Source organism: Ascidiella aspersa, chromosome 4 (assembly GCF_963924565.1).
Source record: "Ascidiella aspersa chromosome 4, kaAscAspe10.2, whole genome shotgun sequence".
Taxonomy (NCBI): Eukaryota; Metazoa; Chordata; class Ascidiacea; order Phlebobranchia; family Ascidiidae; genus Ascidiella; species Ascidiella aspersa.
The window spans coordinates 9,792,742-9,808,332 of NC_139450.1; the positions used below are offsets into that span (position 1 = coordinate 9,792,742).

The 15,591-nt window shown below is 34.9% G+C and overlaps 2 protein-coding genes across 2 annotated transcripts in view; one reads left to right on the forward strand and one right to left on the reverse strand.

Annotated features, from left to right (window-relative positions):
- LOC146147080 (dynein axonemal heavy chain 10-like) overlaps positions 1-1,392 on the reverse strand; it is a 72,903-nt gene extending 71,511 nt beyond the window's left edge. The window contains exons 1-3 of the mRNA XM_083387677.1: positions 1,214-1,392; positions 813-963; positions 405-548 (exon numbers count right to left, since the gene is read on the reverse strand). Coding sequence (XP_083243803.1) covers positions 405-548; positions 813-963; positions 1,214-1,288 — 370 coding nt within the window. The 5' untranslated portion in view covers positions 1,289-1,392. The remainder of the gene's footprint in view (positions 1-404; positions 549-812; positions 964-1,213) is intronic.
- A 2,430-nt stretch (positions 1,393-3,822) lies between these two features.
- On the forward strand, positions 3,823-8,716 carry LOC146147087 (lysoplasmalogenase TMEM86A-like). The gene is made up of 5 exons (XM_083386813.1): positions 3,823-4,647; positions 4,951-5,105; positions 5,352-5,473; positions 5,691-5,904; positions 7,426-8,716. Exons 1-5 carry the CDS (start codon positions 4,600-4,602, stop codon positions 7,760-7,762), a joined length of 876 nt encoding a protein of 291 aa, XP_083242939.1. The 5' UTR covers positions 3,823-4,599; the 3' UTR covers positions 7,763-8,716.
- Positions 8,717-15,591: the final 6,875 nt, after the last annotated feature.

The following is a 15,591-nucleotide window of genomic DNA, read 5'->3' on the forward strand; positions in this document are numbered from 1 at the left end:
GGTTGCCCAAATCAAGTCATTATGAGAGCAAGTCAATTTCAAGTCCTGTCATTGACATAAAAGTAAACTGGTAAACTATTAAAATTGGTAAACTTGTGAGACTATAATCAACCATTTAACTAAAAAAATAACACAAACGCAATATACAGCAATAAAATTGTTTAATGTACAAAACATGAGATAAATTTTAATAAAAACACCTAATTTAATTCCAAATCCCAAATTATTTGGCAAAATGACTTAAGTCCAAGTCAAGTCAAGATATTTGAAATGAGTGAACTTCAGTGCACTTAAGTAAGTCATTACACACTGCAAAATTGATCAAAAACATTTTCGACACAATTATTTGAAAAAACTTGTGTTGACAAAAGGAGGGCAATTAGAACAATAAAATTTAAACTAACCTTCAGCAGGTGGTGGACTTTCTTCAGCGCCGCCTTCTTGAGGCGTGTTTTCCGCATCGCCGTGATTACTGGCTGATTCCACACTCTTGGGTTTGTCACTAGATTCAGAACCAGCATCTGAAGCGATGTCTGGAATATCCGGTTCTGGATTGCCCAACAGTAAATGAATTAAACAAAGTTTTCAAATACTTACTTGAAATGGAAAAAATATTATCTAGCAGGCATACCGGGTTACACAATTAACACTTATCACTGTTCTTTTATTCATGATATTCAATAACACCATTGACGAAGTCATACAACTAAATTCACAGAACACTAAATAAAATGCAATATGTGTGTATTAGTATAGCTTATTTTAATTCTACAAAAATAGAACACAAATATATTTTAACTGGTCTTTCTTACCGTATTCCACTTCTACTTCTTCCTGTTCTTCAACTGTTCTGGAATAAAAGAGCAAGACAGACGAGCCGTCTTCGTCTGATGATTCATTAAAAAACTTTAAAATGGTCAGCTCATTTTCCCCTTCGTCTCTTGAGAGTAAATTAGAGAACACCTAAAAACATCACAGACATACTGCTAGACAAGTACTACAGCTAGCATAGAATTGTATCGTATCTATATAAACAAGTAAATCCAAATTAGAATTGTATAAATGTGATCTTAAATCATGTATAGCATTTAAATATGGCCATTATCATTTATTTTCTGATTGGTATATATTTTCTACATTGAAATCATGCTTATTCAGTAATAAATACAAAAAGGCACTAATAGAATAGTTAGAAGCTTTAAATATATGTTACCTCATAATCTGTAATATCAAGTCCGAGGCAAACTTTTTCTCTCATCCATTCCACACGCGGATCATCAAGCGACATTTTGTTGACTTTTTTAACCAAAATATAAATCTTAGATAACAACCTTATTCTAGACTAAATCGAACATGGTGCACAAGCCAACACAGTGTTCCATTCTTGGAAGTGCAAATATCTGAAAAACATTACAACTCAATAATAAACTTTTTCTGATAATATGGACCAGTGATTTTCATCTTTTCATGAGTGGTGGCCCCATTGTATGGGGTCTCAACACTGTGTGTCTCTTCTTCAAAGGTTTCTTAGAAAAAAATTGTTGCAGAATGTCTGAAGGGAGCTAAAACCCCAAAACCACACTTTGAATTTACCCGCTAGCAATAAAAAAATAATATTAAAATATGCTTAACCGATTACTGCTCCTTTGTCCCCAAGGGGACCCGAGGGCCATGGTTGACAAGCTGGTTTAGCATTGACTGATCTTGCACACAAAGTAATGCAAAACATGTTTTTAAACATATAAATATAATAGGATATAGGAGGTACAAAATGATACAACTCGCAAATTTCTATTTTGTATACTTTAGTATGCTGCCTATTACATTGTATCGTTTAACATAATACGCCAGGGGTGTCCTACTCAAACATGCCGGCGTGCCAATTTTTATCCTATAACTTCTTCCCGTGCCAAAGTTTAGTAATAAAATTCTTTCTAATAATAAAAGCGTTTTTTTGCAAATAATAAAAGCGTGTAGTTAGCAGTGCGCATTAATACATATAAATGTCCGTCGGTGAGCTGACTTTTGCTTCTTGTTTCTTCACATCAAACTTTATAGTTATGTGAATGTTAGCCTCCACTACAATATAATGTTACTATTAGAAGTAATTATTAGTTGTCGTAATTGCAGTGATTGTTTTATATTGTGAATAAACAATGGTAATTTACTGTATAAAATTAGGTATTTTTTACAATTGGCTTAATAGCAAATTAAGTAATTTAGGGGGGCTTGCGTGCCAATTTTCTTGTTGGACACCCCTGTAATATGCCATTAAATTTTTTCTTGGAATATTAGGCAATTTGGATGTGACAGATGGTCATTTGTATTTCCCTAGGAAAGAATAAATACGAAATGTACTTAAATAATAAAAGAAGATTTCAAAATTTACTTGTAAAATCAAGAAACACTTAAAGGCTGTAATAAACTCGGGCTTATAAGATAAAAAATATATATATAATCCAGAAATGCTAAAATCAAAACAGTTCCAGTCGTTATGAAATAAAGCATACAAGAAAACATTAAGCTAAATTCTTGACAAAAGAAGAGTCTGTTTGGTTTAAAAGGGGATATAATCAATTCTGGAAAGTATGGCAGATTTCAACGAGATCTTGCGGGTGCACGGCAGAAAAAAATCCGGGTGCAACGAAGGTCAAAAAAGTACACCTCGGGTGCACTTTATGATTTTCCAATGCATTGTGTATTGCATACATTGCACTGTAAATGTATGCCGCACAAATTTTGTACATAATTGGGGTGCAGTTTAGATATTTTTCGGGGTGCACTTTTAAAAGGTTGAAAAAAAACTCGTGGGTGCACTTGCCATACTTTCCACAGTGGGATATAATTATAGTTCTAGACAAGATAAAAAAAGTAACTTGCATAATATTTTTGTTATTTTTATCATACTCAAAAAAATAAGAAATATACCTTAAAACAAATGCTATGACTCCATATATCATTTAACTAACCTACAGATTTTTTGCAGTGTTTTAATGAAAACTTAAGTCACTGTTTTCAATAGATTTGACTTGACTTAAATCGTTTGGGCAAAATAACTTGACATAAGTCTTTTAGAAAAATGACTTGGGGTGAAATGAAGTGTTTTTATTTAGCATTTTTCATAAATTTGGTTTTAGTTGTCGTAAATTTTGCACATAAAACAATCTGCTTGCCAAATGTTACCTTTTTTTGTATTTTTAGTTTTATATTGCTCATAATAGGACAAATTTAACAATTTAACATTTACTTTTTATGACAAGGACTTGACTTGAAAATTAACTTGCTCTAAATTCCACTTGACTTGTTATTTATTCAAAACGACTTGATCTGCAACTTTATATAATTCCTAATATTTTTTCGAAATTAAACTTGCCGCAGAATTAGCGACTTTAGCAACGCCTGTTGTTAAGCACATTTAGTCTACAAGCAGCAGACGTATAATAACATAAACATTTCTGTATTAAGGTATTTTGTGGGATTGGACTTTTTTAACTTTTAAACATTCAAAAACTACTTCCTAGCCAAGGTAAATTTTGCAATTTAGCATATAAATCACTTTGGTAGACTTAGTTGGTGTTTTACACTCAAGAAGGTAGACTCATTAGCGATTAAAATAATCAACGCATTTTATTTACGCTAGATGTCACAAATGAGCTATCCATTCGAATGTTTTTGTTGTTTTGGTGGACTTCAGTCTTGAAATGACTGAGGTTCACGCAGTTTCAGATTACAACGCCCCTCCACAGCCTAATTTAAACCAATCAGAGCGTAGATCAATTCTAGAAATGACAGAGAACCACAACAACAAACTCGTTAAGCCAGTTGAGTGTCGACTGTCGAGTGACGTTATTTGTGAATGCTTATAGTGTTGCGTAATGCGTAGTGTTCTTATCGTAAGTTTAAGTTTCTAAAGTTATATAAGATCGTTTTTTATAAGTTAGGAACTATGGCTTGTTTGATTGTGATACATGTCGATTTGTGCAGCTTTAAATACGAGTCACTAAATGTTTATTGAGAGTTGAGACGTTATTTTATAACAACCCTTGATTATTATAAGTGGTGGGGTAACACTAATTTACGGAATGATTATTATTAAATATAATAACACTTGACCACCTACACCCAAACGCTAACCCCCAACCTAACTCAAATATTGTGCGTTGGTTTAATAATTGTTTTAATGGGGTAACACTTAAATTATTGAGCGTTCCGACCATTCCGACCATTCATCATTCCGTAAATTAGTGTTACCCCACCACTTATAAAAACCCTAAGTGGTGTTGTGTAATTCTATTAGTAAAGGCACGTAACGCCAGTTTTAAAATATAATCTATGGAATTATTCGTATAGTTTTAATTAATTTAAGATGTTGATACCTTTTATAGCCTAATATACTTAGTTCCATTTAAATTTAATCAGCTTAGTTTGGGGGTAATGTTTTCTTCTTAATCTTAGTTAATATTTTAAATAAGTTTTGTCATTTAGGCCAAACTATAAATATGTACAACGTTTGTTTTAAACATGTTTATCATTTCAGCTGTTATTTTTTGTTATTTTTTGCATATTTTTGAGCTTCAATAAAGATTTCAAATACCTACCATGGCATGTTCATCTGATGAGGAGCTTTCTTGCTGCAATGAGAGTAAGGTATGTCAGCCATACTTTTCTGTTTTTTCAATACCATGTAGTAGTTCTCATAAAGCACCAATTTCAAGATTAAATCCAAAGAAATATTAAAAAAAATGTATAAAACAGATGTGGAATAGTTGCACAGATTTATTCAATGACGGTTTCCTGTTTTCTAATAGTTTATTTATTGCATTTATTAAATAGCTTGATGAAGACATTTTCTAGGAATTTTTTGTTGATATATCTAGAGAGCTACTGGTTTTATATGGCCTTTGTTGTGATTAGCTAAGGTAATTTTAATTTTGTTTTTTTTTCTTTCAGCACACAAAATTTTCCTACTTTGGACCCAGGCTGGTTCCTTTCCTGAAGACAGCCTGCATCTACCTAGTCCTAGTGCCTGAAATCAATCCTCCAAATGTTGTTGTGGCTATTCTGAAATGCTTGCCAACTTTGAGTCTTTGCATTTTTGTTTTGTGGTGAGCTAATTTATATTTTAAGCCATTTTTAATAATAACTATGTTCAATGTTTTTCTGTTCCCTAAGCACCTTCAGATTTTAAATTTAGTTCTGTTAATGTAATGTTAAAATCCACTAATCCAGTTAGACAACTGTTGCCTGCCTATTATGCGACTAAAAATTAATCAGGCCCAACATTGTTTAATGTGTTTATTTGATCACATTAAAGTTAAAATTCTGTTGACTAAAACTGAGTATTTTCTTAGGTATGATGGTTTTAGCTTCACTTCTAAAAACAATTATTCAAGAAGGATACTTGGGGGCTTGCTTTTGTCTATGATTGGTGATATCTTTCTAGTGTATGGCGACGAGGGATACTTCCTGCATGGTAAATATAATCTATTACCTGATTCTGGTAATCCATTTGTGTCACACATTTATAGTAATGCTGTTTAGTTCATTTTTTAATACGTCAATGCAGTGCTTAGCAGTGACTCATTTTTGCGTGGTGCAATTCAGCAGATACAAGCACATGCATTATCCCATATCTGTGCTGTAAATTCTATGCTATTATTTTGTTTTACAAGCCAATTTCCTCTGTGCAGGTGTTGCTGCCTTTGGCTTGGCCCACATCTTCTACACATTTGCCTTTGGATTCTACCCTCTACGACCTTTTCTTTATGTGACGCTGCTGCCAATCTGTGCAGTTATCTACTGGTACCTTTACAGTGGGTTGCCAAATCACACACTCAAGTTTGCTGTGCTTATGTACATTCTACTTATTCTGTTTATGAACTGGAGGGCACTTGCCAAAATCAAGTAAGGAACAAGATGGCTTGAATGCTTAGGATGTTTATTTAAGTCATGTTTGAAAATTTGTGTTTTTTGAGGCATAGAAAACTGTTTATGCGTTTTTTTTGCTTTTTAAGCTTTAGATATTTAGGAATAGGGTTAACTGTTTACAACTTCTTATGATTAAAAAAGTTATCTTTCTAATTAACTTTGTTGTTAAGAGCTAAAAAAAATAACAGTAGAAAATGTATATATTTAACTATATGCAAATCATCTATAATAACAGTGCTAAATTCTTGTCCATTTTTTAATAACAATATAAGAAAAGTTAATATTTACCCAAACTTTTTTTAAATAACATATTTACTTGCCTTAAATTCCATCCATTATTAAACCAACAAAATATTTAGTAAGTGAATAATTTTACGAGAAACAGTTATCTATACCGCATTGCCTAATGTGTGTTTAACATCAATGGTTTAGAAATATTTGTTTAACAAGCTTATCTGTTTTCATTTGGCAAACAACCTACCATTTTGTAATGTTGACATTTTGGCAAACACAAGGTCATTGAACTACCAAAACTTTGAAATCGCATAGTACATTTACCAAGGGTCATTTGATATAATCACTTTTAGGAATTATCCTTCATGAAACTTCATGTCTTTATTTAAAAAAGAGTCGCTCAAACAGTTTATAAATAGATATTTGTGCAAATAGGGATAGGCCAATACTAGGTTTACATTTAATATTATCAGCTGTTAACGCTCTTACTATGTTTTACTATGGAAAAAATTATTTTACTATAAAATATTCTATTGTTTTCCTTATTACCAATTTTTTTTTATTTGCAAATTTGTGATTTGTTTCATCTTGATGGCTAACGGATTTAAAATAGTGTTTGGTTTACCATGTTCAGCGTCATGTGAACTTATTATACAAAAATTGTGTTGTTAAGTAAGTAGATAAACTTAATGTTATTTGCATTTTATTTTCAATTAATTTTAATTAATACCATTACCATATCTCATGTATTTGGGAAAACTGGAATTGCATATCAGTTTGCAAAAAAATACAAAAACAAGTTATTGTATTCGGTCCAGTAAAATGATATTATTAATGTTTTTACCATACTGCTCCTCAATGTGTTTTATTACTGTTTGGTGAGGTGCCTATTCTGTTTCAGAGCCTAATTGAAAGGAAGTTTAAACTGGTCATAACCGTGTCAAACTAGTCAAGTCAAGTCCCGTCCAAAGTCATTGCCATGGCAGGCATTTTAAAAACTTGGTTCAAATTACAAAATTTATTTCTAATATAAATAAAAACGCCAATGCCAAAAACTGAACAGTAAATTTGAAAACCGTTTTAAGCATACAAAGTTAGGGGAAAGAGCCACCTTTCTAACAAATTGGTCATTAAAACAGTTCAGTTATTTAAGCCAAGGCCCAAGTCACTCCCATGGAACAGTGACTAAAGTGCACTAAAACTCATTGACGTCATTACAACGCTGACAAATGCTGATCGCTTACCTCCCGTTTACCGCGACAGGTGTCTGGAGGACTTACGCGCTGGCGTGAACGGCAAGAGCCACAAAAAGTGGACGGAGCTCGCCGCCTGCCTGGGCGCCATCTCCTTCTGCATATCCGATACCTGCCTGGCCATCAACCGTTTCTACTCGGACGTGCCGCACCAGCGTTGGATCGTGATGGGCACCTACTACCTAGCACAGCTTGGCATCGCCCTAAGCGTGGTCAAACACCGCCAGATCAGCCGCCGTCGACTCCTGCACAAGAAGCAAGCCAAGCCAGCTGTTCCCGCCGAGTCAAATGGCCTTGTCCTTGTCAATAGCAATGAGGAAGACGTCTGTCGCCCGAAAAGCGAGTAAACGTCACGGTCGCGTCGCTGTGTGTCGTGCTGTCCGTTTCGTTTTCGCGTAACGTTTCTTGTGAGTTCCCCCGCGCGGTCGTGCCGCACTTGGTGACTTTTCACAGCCCGAATTCTGCTGTCCGTACTGTAGAACTCGCATCGGTTTTGTTGCGTGTTGTTATGTTTCCCCGCTCTTTCTGCTGTTCTCCCAAACGCTTTCTTCTGTCTCGACTGCTGTGACTTCCCTTCAACCAGTATGCCTGGTTTTGTCAATGTACATCCTCCTGAAAAGTTTTCTCCACCTGGAGTTGTTTTAGAAGTTGTTGTTTATTTGTTTGCTAGAGTGCTATATTTATGTGTACTGCAAATTATTTTTAGGGCTACTTGCCGATTGTGTTTTGTATATTTTGCCGTCACTAGCACGTGAAAAAACCCTACAGCAAAGTCTGATGTCTATCACGATCCAGCACATAAGGGTTAGTTTTATAGCGGACAGCTCAAGCCATACATTGCCGGCTTCGTCGTACTACTCGCCTTTGTTGTGGCGACTATTGCGCGGATGTAACCCCCGATATAACGCACCGCTTTTGAAATTGCGAGCTTTGTTACTGTCATTGTGGATGCCGTTCGTTTAACTATTATTTATTTTTAGCTTTCGTGTTGTAAACCGACAACTAACTTGCCATCACAGTGAAACAAAGAGACCGCGTCTCCACCCGCTCCGCAATGCAACGCCCCAGTATATAACCAATAGACCACTGCTGCAATATTCCGCTTACCTGCTTTCGTTTTCGGTGTTGTAGTAGGACCTAGAGTTCACATTTAACGTACAGATTGTTCACGTAGTGTTCCTCTTCTTAGTTCAACGCACATTATACCTCCTTCACCCGGCGGTTTCTGTGTTTTGCCAACCGCTTATTGTTGTTGTAAAGACTCTTTTGTTTTCGTGTGCGTATAATAAATTTCACCAAAATTCAAATTGCTTTGGTACCATTTTTATGTTTTGGCTTTGCCAAAAGGCTTTATAAACCAGTATTTTTTTAATCACATGTCGGCGTGTTTAAATCTGTTACCATAAAGTGAATTTTTCTTGCCAGTTTTAGAGCAAGTAAAGCTAGTCACTAACTCTGACACGATGTTTCATCGATCGTATTACTGTCAGGCTTTGTTGCGATAAGTACATTGGCTTCGGAGAAATGAGTAGACCTACGTACCGAAAATGACTAAAGAGAGGAGTTGCGATAACCGAAACAGACCTTCAACATTGTTTATAGCATTGATATCCGGTTAGATGGTCCCCTTTATTGAAAAGCCTGTTTGCAATTACAGCGCAAAGCACTGTGCAATATTATAGTGCGTGGGCTTTTATGGCAGCATCTTTAGCAGTTCTTCGGAAACGCCAATCATTTGTTTTAATTAATGTTTTAGTCAAATTGTAAAATACTTAGCTTTAAGCGTTGTCATATGTGGAAACTACTGTAAAAGTAACGGCCCGAAACGAAAAGTAATGGTTTTCGCTTATTTTTTCACAAACGTCAGAGTCTTGTTTGCGCTCACATTGTAACCCGCGTGTTGAAGTTTTTACATGATTGAATCTTTTAATTCGCTATCACGAAACGACTCATGACACGAACTGTGAACTATTTCCTAATCAGGCTATTTTATTTGTTAAACGCTCCAACGAGGTTTAACATATTTTATATAAATATAAAAAAATATAAAATATAACTTGCATGTTTTTTATATAAATATAAAAGCCTTTGTGTACAGGCAATTCCATCCATGACATTTGATAAATGCTTCACAAAGTGAGTGCCTTAATTTGTCCCACTCCGGATATGAGACAAAATGCCACATGGCGTGGAACAGCACATACTGTGTATACGCCCTATGTACGCAAGGCATATAAACCAAATGCCAAACAAAGACTAACGTCGTAAAGAGAGGCTGGGCAAGTTTTTGTGTCAAAACACTTAACAAGAGATGTGCGGTGTTGCGCAGCAAGTTAAAATGTTTCGTAACGCTCGAAGAGAGTTTGCATTATTTCGGGCACCTAATGTTTACTGTTGGGTACTGTTTACCTTTGGGCGCTCTCCTAACCACTAAATACGCAAAACACATGTGCGATTTCCGTGGTGACTTGTTTATGATAGTTGTTCTCCCCCTTAACTGTCGAACGCAGTTGTCGAATCAGTTGACGCGTTGACAAAATCTAATACAAAGTGCTACATTGGATTATCACCTTTGCGTCTGATATAACAGACAACCAAACGCATAAATGGCGTATAATTAATACACTTACATTATTAAATTGTATTGCTATATGGCAGGGATCACAAAATTACGTCCCAGGGCCGGACCGCTGGTTTAATTTTTTCCGCCCACTGCATATTACTGTGTTGATCATAAATTAGTTATTCATACTTTGTTAACAAAAATGTTTATCGGATGCAAAATTAAGCAAAATTTGATAACATGCACGACAATTTATAACGCTCACTATATACATTTTATTAATTATTTTTTTATGTTTTCTTTCCCTGGTTGAGAACTAATTCTTTGAAGTTTGAATTAATGCCCACACAAACCCCAAAAGCAATTAGGCCTACTTTGTATTTAAAAATCTTTAAATCGTGACTGGTCATGACAAAGAAGTGTAATTGTACTAGATCAATTTTTCTAAAATGTATCCCAGGTGCGTCATCTAGCGACGCTAATTAGCACAGTTAATTACGACGCTTAATATTTATTGTTTCGGTTGGGTCTAGGCCAAAAATAATGTAATATTGAGATCAGCATATTCCCTTTAAAATATGGCTTCATAAAAATAAACACAATGTAGAATCAATTTAAAGATCGTTATTATGCATTACAAACAAAATTATTTTATTCACAATTTTGTGTCCATCCACATATTTAAAAAAACATGCTATGTTTCAGTGTTCAAAAAATCAAATAAAAAATTAACAGTATAGAATGTTAGTCCAGTATTTTATGTCTGGTTACTGAAGTTTTATTAAAATATCCAGCAACAGACAGGGTTATGTTTCTAAAAATGTTCAGAGCACATTATATTAAAAGCCACATGGGATCAGCCAAAGCTCCTAAAAGCGCTTAATATATCTTCCGCTAAATGCATTATACGACAAATCAACATGGATATTTTTTAAATAACGAATACTCGCAACTCTTTATTTTCGCTTATACCTGTACTTAATAGCCGAGTACATTCATTGTAATTTATTTTACACTGGCCTCGTAATTGCCGTACATTGCATTCATTGTAAATTATTTTAAAATAGCGTGGCTAAGAGTTTAATTTAGGCTTATTTTCCCATGACATCGTCAACAGGCATTGAACACCCCAATTTTACTTTTGTCAAGTTTCAGTGTAAATACAAATTTTTTTTCACAATTTATTTAGCCCAAAACCACTGTGCTGCCTATGACATATTGCGTCGTGTGACTTATAAAGTCTACGAAGATCAATTTTTGCTAGAGGATAAATACAGTTATTTTGAGCAATATTCCAATGTATTTCATATGCCTTAAGCATTACATATTCTTTAGTTAACGTTTTTAACAAATAAATAAACGCATTTTGTATTTGCACTACTATAGGCGCGATTAGACTGATTTCAGACACATTTTTGGGCGAGTTCGCTCGAAAACAACAGATTTTTAGTATTCTTTGTTTTTTTGACGTTGTGACGTCCTTGTAAACATTTTCAGGCCCCAACACAAAATCCCGGGTTACTTCCTGCTCGTAGTTGGTCTTACTTAGCTCTTAAAAGAGTATTTTGGGCCACATACAAAGTTTGCCAAACACTGCCTGCTCTACTCCCTTCGACTCCGCAGCCCTGAATATCACCTCGCGAAGAAACTATTTTCAGTTATTTTGCCTTTGCGTATGGCAAGTCAGAGTAAGTACAACACCGGTTTATACTTGGGTTTATGTGCAACAAAGGAGAGTTGCAGGAGTATAATATTAAACGTTACTATGTAATAACTCGTGCACCAACAATAAATGAGAAAAAGTGTAACCCTGGAAGAGGTTTTATATTTTATCAAGTTTTTCTTTAACAAGAAGCTTTATTCTTAAAATTGCTCAAAAGAATTACTAAATTCACGTTTAAATATAAATGAAATTTGAATAATAAATAGAGTGTACCTCAAATTTAAACAATGGTTGTTTGGCACTGCCTCACCTGGCAACATCTGGCAAAGCAAAAGTTATATCAGTTATATCTCTACCACAAATTTTATGTTTCTATACCTAAAGCGTGCTTTATTTTTTCTTCTGTTTCTGTTGCGTTATGCCTCTCTTTAGAATTAGATCACAAAACTTCCATACATTGCATTATGCGTGCCTTTTTCTTTTGCGAATCCTCTCCGAAAACATGATGAACAATTTAGCTATCATTTGAGGCATGCCTCAATTGTGACGTCCGAGCTATGAAACCTTTCTTTGTCCAGATTGAATTTTTGAATTCCCGCATAATGCGTGTACATTGACTTCTTGTAGTGTAAAGCTCTAAAGTTGAAGTTATAAATAAAGGCAGACCTGTTGCAAGATTAAAAGTTTTGCATCAGACGACTGAACAAAAAAAATAACACACAACTTTCAAAGATATTGATAAAAAAAAAATAGTGACTGTGTAGATGTCATGGGTGTAGCCAGGGGGCTATGAGCCCCCCAATAATTTATAAATATTGTACTCTTAATAATAATTTGTTCTGTAGCATTTATGAGCAGCAGCCTACCACAACAGTCGATCACAGGCGTGTCACACCTTCAATTGCCTACGTCATAAAGGATGTTGTCATTATTACGTTTGTTATATTAATGTAGTTTTACTACTTTTTAGTCATTTTCTTTGAAGTATCGCGCTAAAACTCAGTCAATTGCTTCTCGAAACGGTTGCTAGCATATTTATTTGTGTTCGATACGCAGTTCATAATGACAAAAGCTAAACAACAAAACTTCAAACTTTTTTTTATTTTTATTAGTACCTACTATACCTTTTTTGTGGTTGTTAAATAAAAACGTGACTCGAAAAAAATTGTGCCTCACCATCTAGGAACCTCACCGCACGTCACTGTGTTGTAATGACTTAAGTCATTGACTTGACTTAAGTGCACTTAAGTCACTGTTTTCAAATGACTTGACTTTACTTAAGTCCTTTGACCAAAATGACTTAACTTGACTTAAGTCTTTTGGACAAATGACTTGACTTGGACTTAAGTCATTTTGTCAAATAACTGTGGATTCAATTAGGTGTTTTTCATTAAAATGTATCTCAAGTTTTGCACATTAAACAATTTATTGCTGTATATTTTGCTTTTGTGTTATTTTTTTAGTTAAATTGTTGCTTATAATTGGACGAGTTTACCGATTTTAATAGTTTAACTTTACTTTTAGGCCAATGACATGACTTTAAATTGACTTGCTCTCATAATGACTTGACTGCTTATTCTGCAAAAGACTTGACTTGGACTTGGGTTATTTTTCAAATGACTTGACTGGGACCTTAGTGATTTTAAAATGACTTGCTTACAACACTGGTTTCTGCTTCAAAAAACAAAATACAACAAGGTTGGATTGTTGCAACTTTATAATCCACCCTCGAGTGGTTGCAGAATACAACTTTAATATATTATGCGGCTCTTCAAACTCATGAACTTAAGAATGAAACTCATATGCCCGAAAAGTTTGCCAACCCCGGGTATAGTTTAATATTCACAGAATTTAAGAGTTCGCATAACAAAGTTACGTAGTAACGTATCTTCACAGAGATGTTTCTAAATGTAACGGTCATAAAGAATTAACCCTAATGACAGCACAGAGTTCGTTTATTTGGTTAAAGTTTTTGTTTGGAGAGGTGTTATTGTCAATACAAAGTCTGCATTATAAAGATGTTATCGATTTGCGCAAACAAAAACGCCTTGATTGATATCGTTAAGTTACGGTTGTCCAACACGCGGCACGGCACGCAAGCCCCCCTAAAATACCAACTGTCAAAAAATACTAAATTTGTCAATACAGCCACTTGCCATTGTTTATTCACAACTTAAAACAATCGCGACAATTACGACAACTAACAGTTACTTCTGATATTATAACATTATACTGTAGTGCAGTGGTTCTTAACCCTTGGTAACTTGTCGAACCCCTATGTTATCCTGCAAGCATTCGTCGAACCCCAAATTTTCGCTCAGTGTAAATATATTCGTTTCTTCCTCCTAGTAGCTGAAACTGGGCATAATCAAATTATAAACTTGCATTTATATAGGTTAAATTGGCCAAAGTTTCAATTTACAACGTTACGTGACACCTTGACATATGAAAGGGATTCGAATTTAGCTTGAAATAATAGCATTTATGTTTCAGAGGACGTTCTCGCCGAACCGTTGAAACAGCTGCGTCGAACCCCAAGAGTTCGATCGAACCCTGGTTAAGAACCACTGCTGTAGTGGATGCTAGCATTCGCACAATTATAAAGCTTGGTGTAAAAAAAATAAGAAGTTGAAGGCTCACCGACGGACACTTACTGTAGATCAGTGGTTCTCAACCTTTTTGTTCTCACGACCCCCTTTAAGTTTACGATATCTTGCGCGACCCCCCAATTATAGTGTATGATAAATAAACATGAGTAAATAAAAAACACATTTTAAAATTGACAAAATTCAAAAGGGAAAAAATCTAGTTTAGGATTGTATCAAAATTTGGCTAAAATGTGCTATATATAACAAGCTAAAGTTACGGTTTGAGCCAGGGTTGCCAGAGATTGACATTTTAGGTCAAATAATATTTAGCATGAACCTAGTGCGAGACTAAAGGTAATCACTGGAGGTAACTGTTCTTGGTGAGCAGCCAGAATTCCTTACAAATTGACAACGGTTAGTCGTTAACAGCAGTGCAATAATAAAGCTGTATGTAAATTCTATTTCTCTTTGCCAAAACGGCAAGGCCAAAATTTTATTACCCGTATTCTGTGGATGTTTTGGAAAATGCTATTTAAAAAGTTATGATACCGCTGAAAAGTAGAAATACTTTGCCTGTAACCTATTGTAAACCTAGCACAAATTTTATTGTTACTTTGGCCTAAATTTTGCAGAAAATTATTGCAGAAATACGCATCAAAATCGCGCGAAGCGCGTACAATTTTTCATTTAACGTTGTTAAAGTTGGTATGAGCCCGTGGTTTTACTTGATCCCACAATGTTTTAAATAAATTCGGCCAAATTAGGACAGAAAGCTTACTGTCCTAATGATTTGCAAACCGTCGGACACAGCAGGTAAAATTAGGACAACTTATCGTTTTGTTCCGAATTTTAGGCCATCTGGCAACCCTGGTTTGAGCGTCCATTCATCTTTATTAGACACTGTTTGACTGAAGCAACGCTTGATTCATTAATTGAAAAGTGTAATGGTGACGTCATAAACGCGACAGGTTCACTGCAGCAAAAGCCGCACAAAGACAAATGTTAGACTGGCGGTTCTTTTGCTCCTTCTATACTGCTAAACTGTTAGTTCATATTGCCTTATTCTTGTGATTATTTCCTTAATGGTCGCGACCCCCAGGTTGAGAACCACTGCTGTAGATGCAGTAAAGCGCACTGCTGTGACTACACAACACATGCTTTAGGCTTTTGTGTTGGCTGAAAACAAACGTTTGCAAAGAAGTAGTTTGGTCAATTATTATGAATGTTTGCTTAAATATATAAACAGATGTTTTTCATGTGCAGATGAACGTTTTTATTATTTGTGAAAAAACGCTTTTAGTGTTAGATATAATAAGTTGCACAGGCAAAAAATTAGAATTGCACAGGCAAAAAATTGCTTTA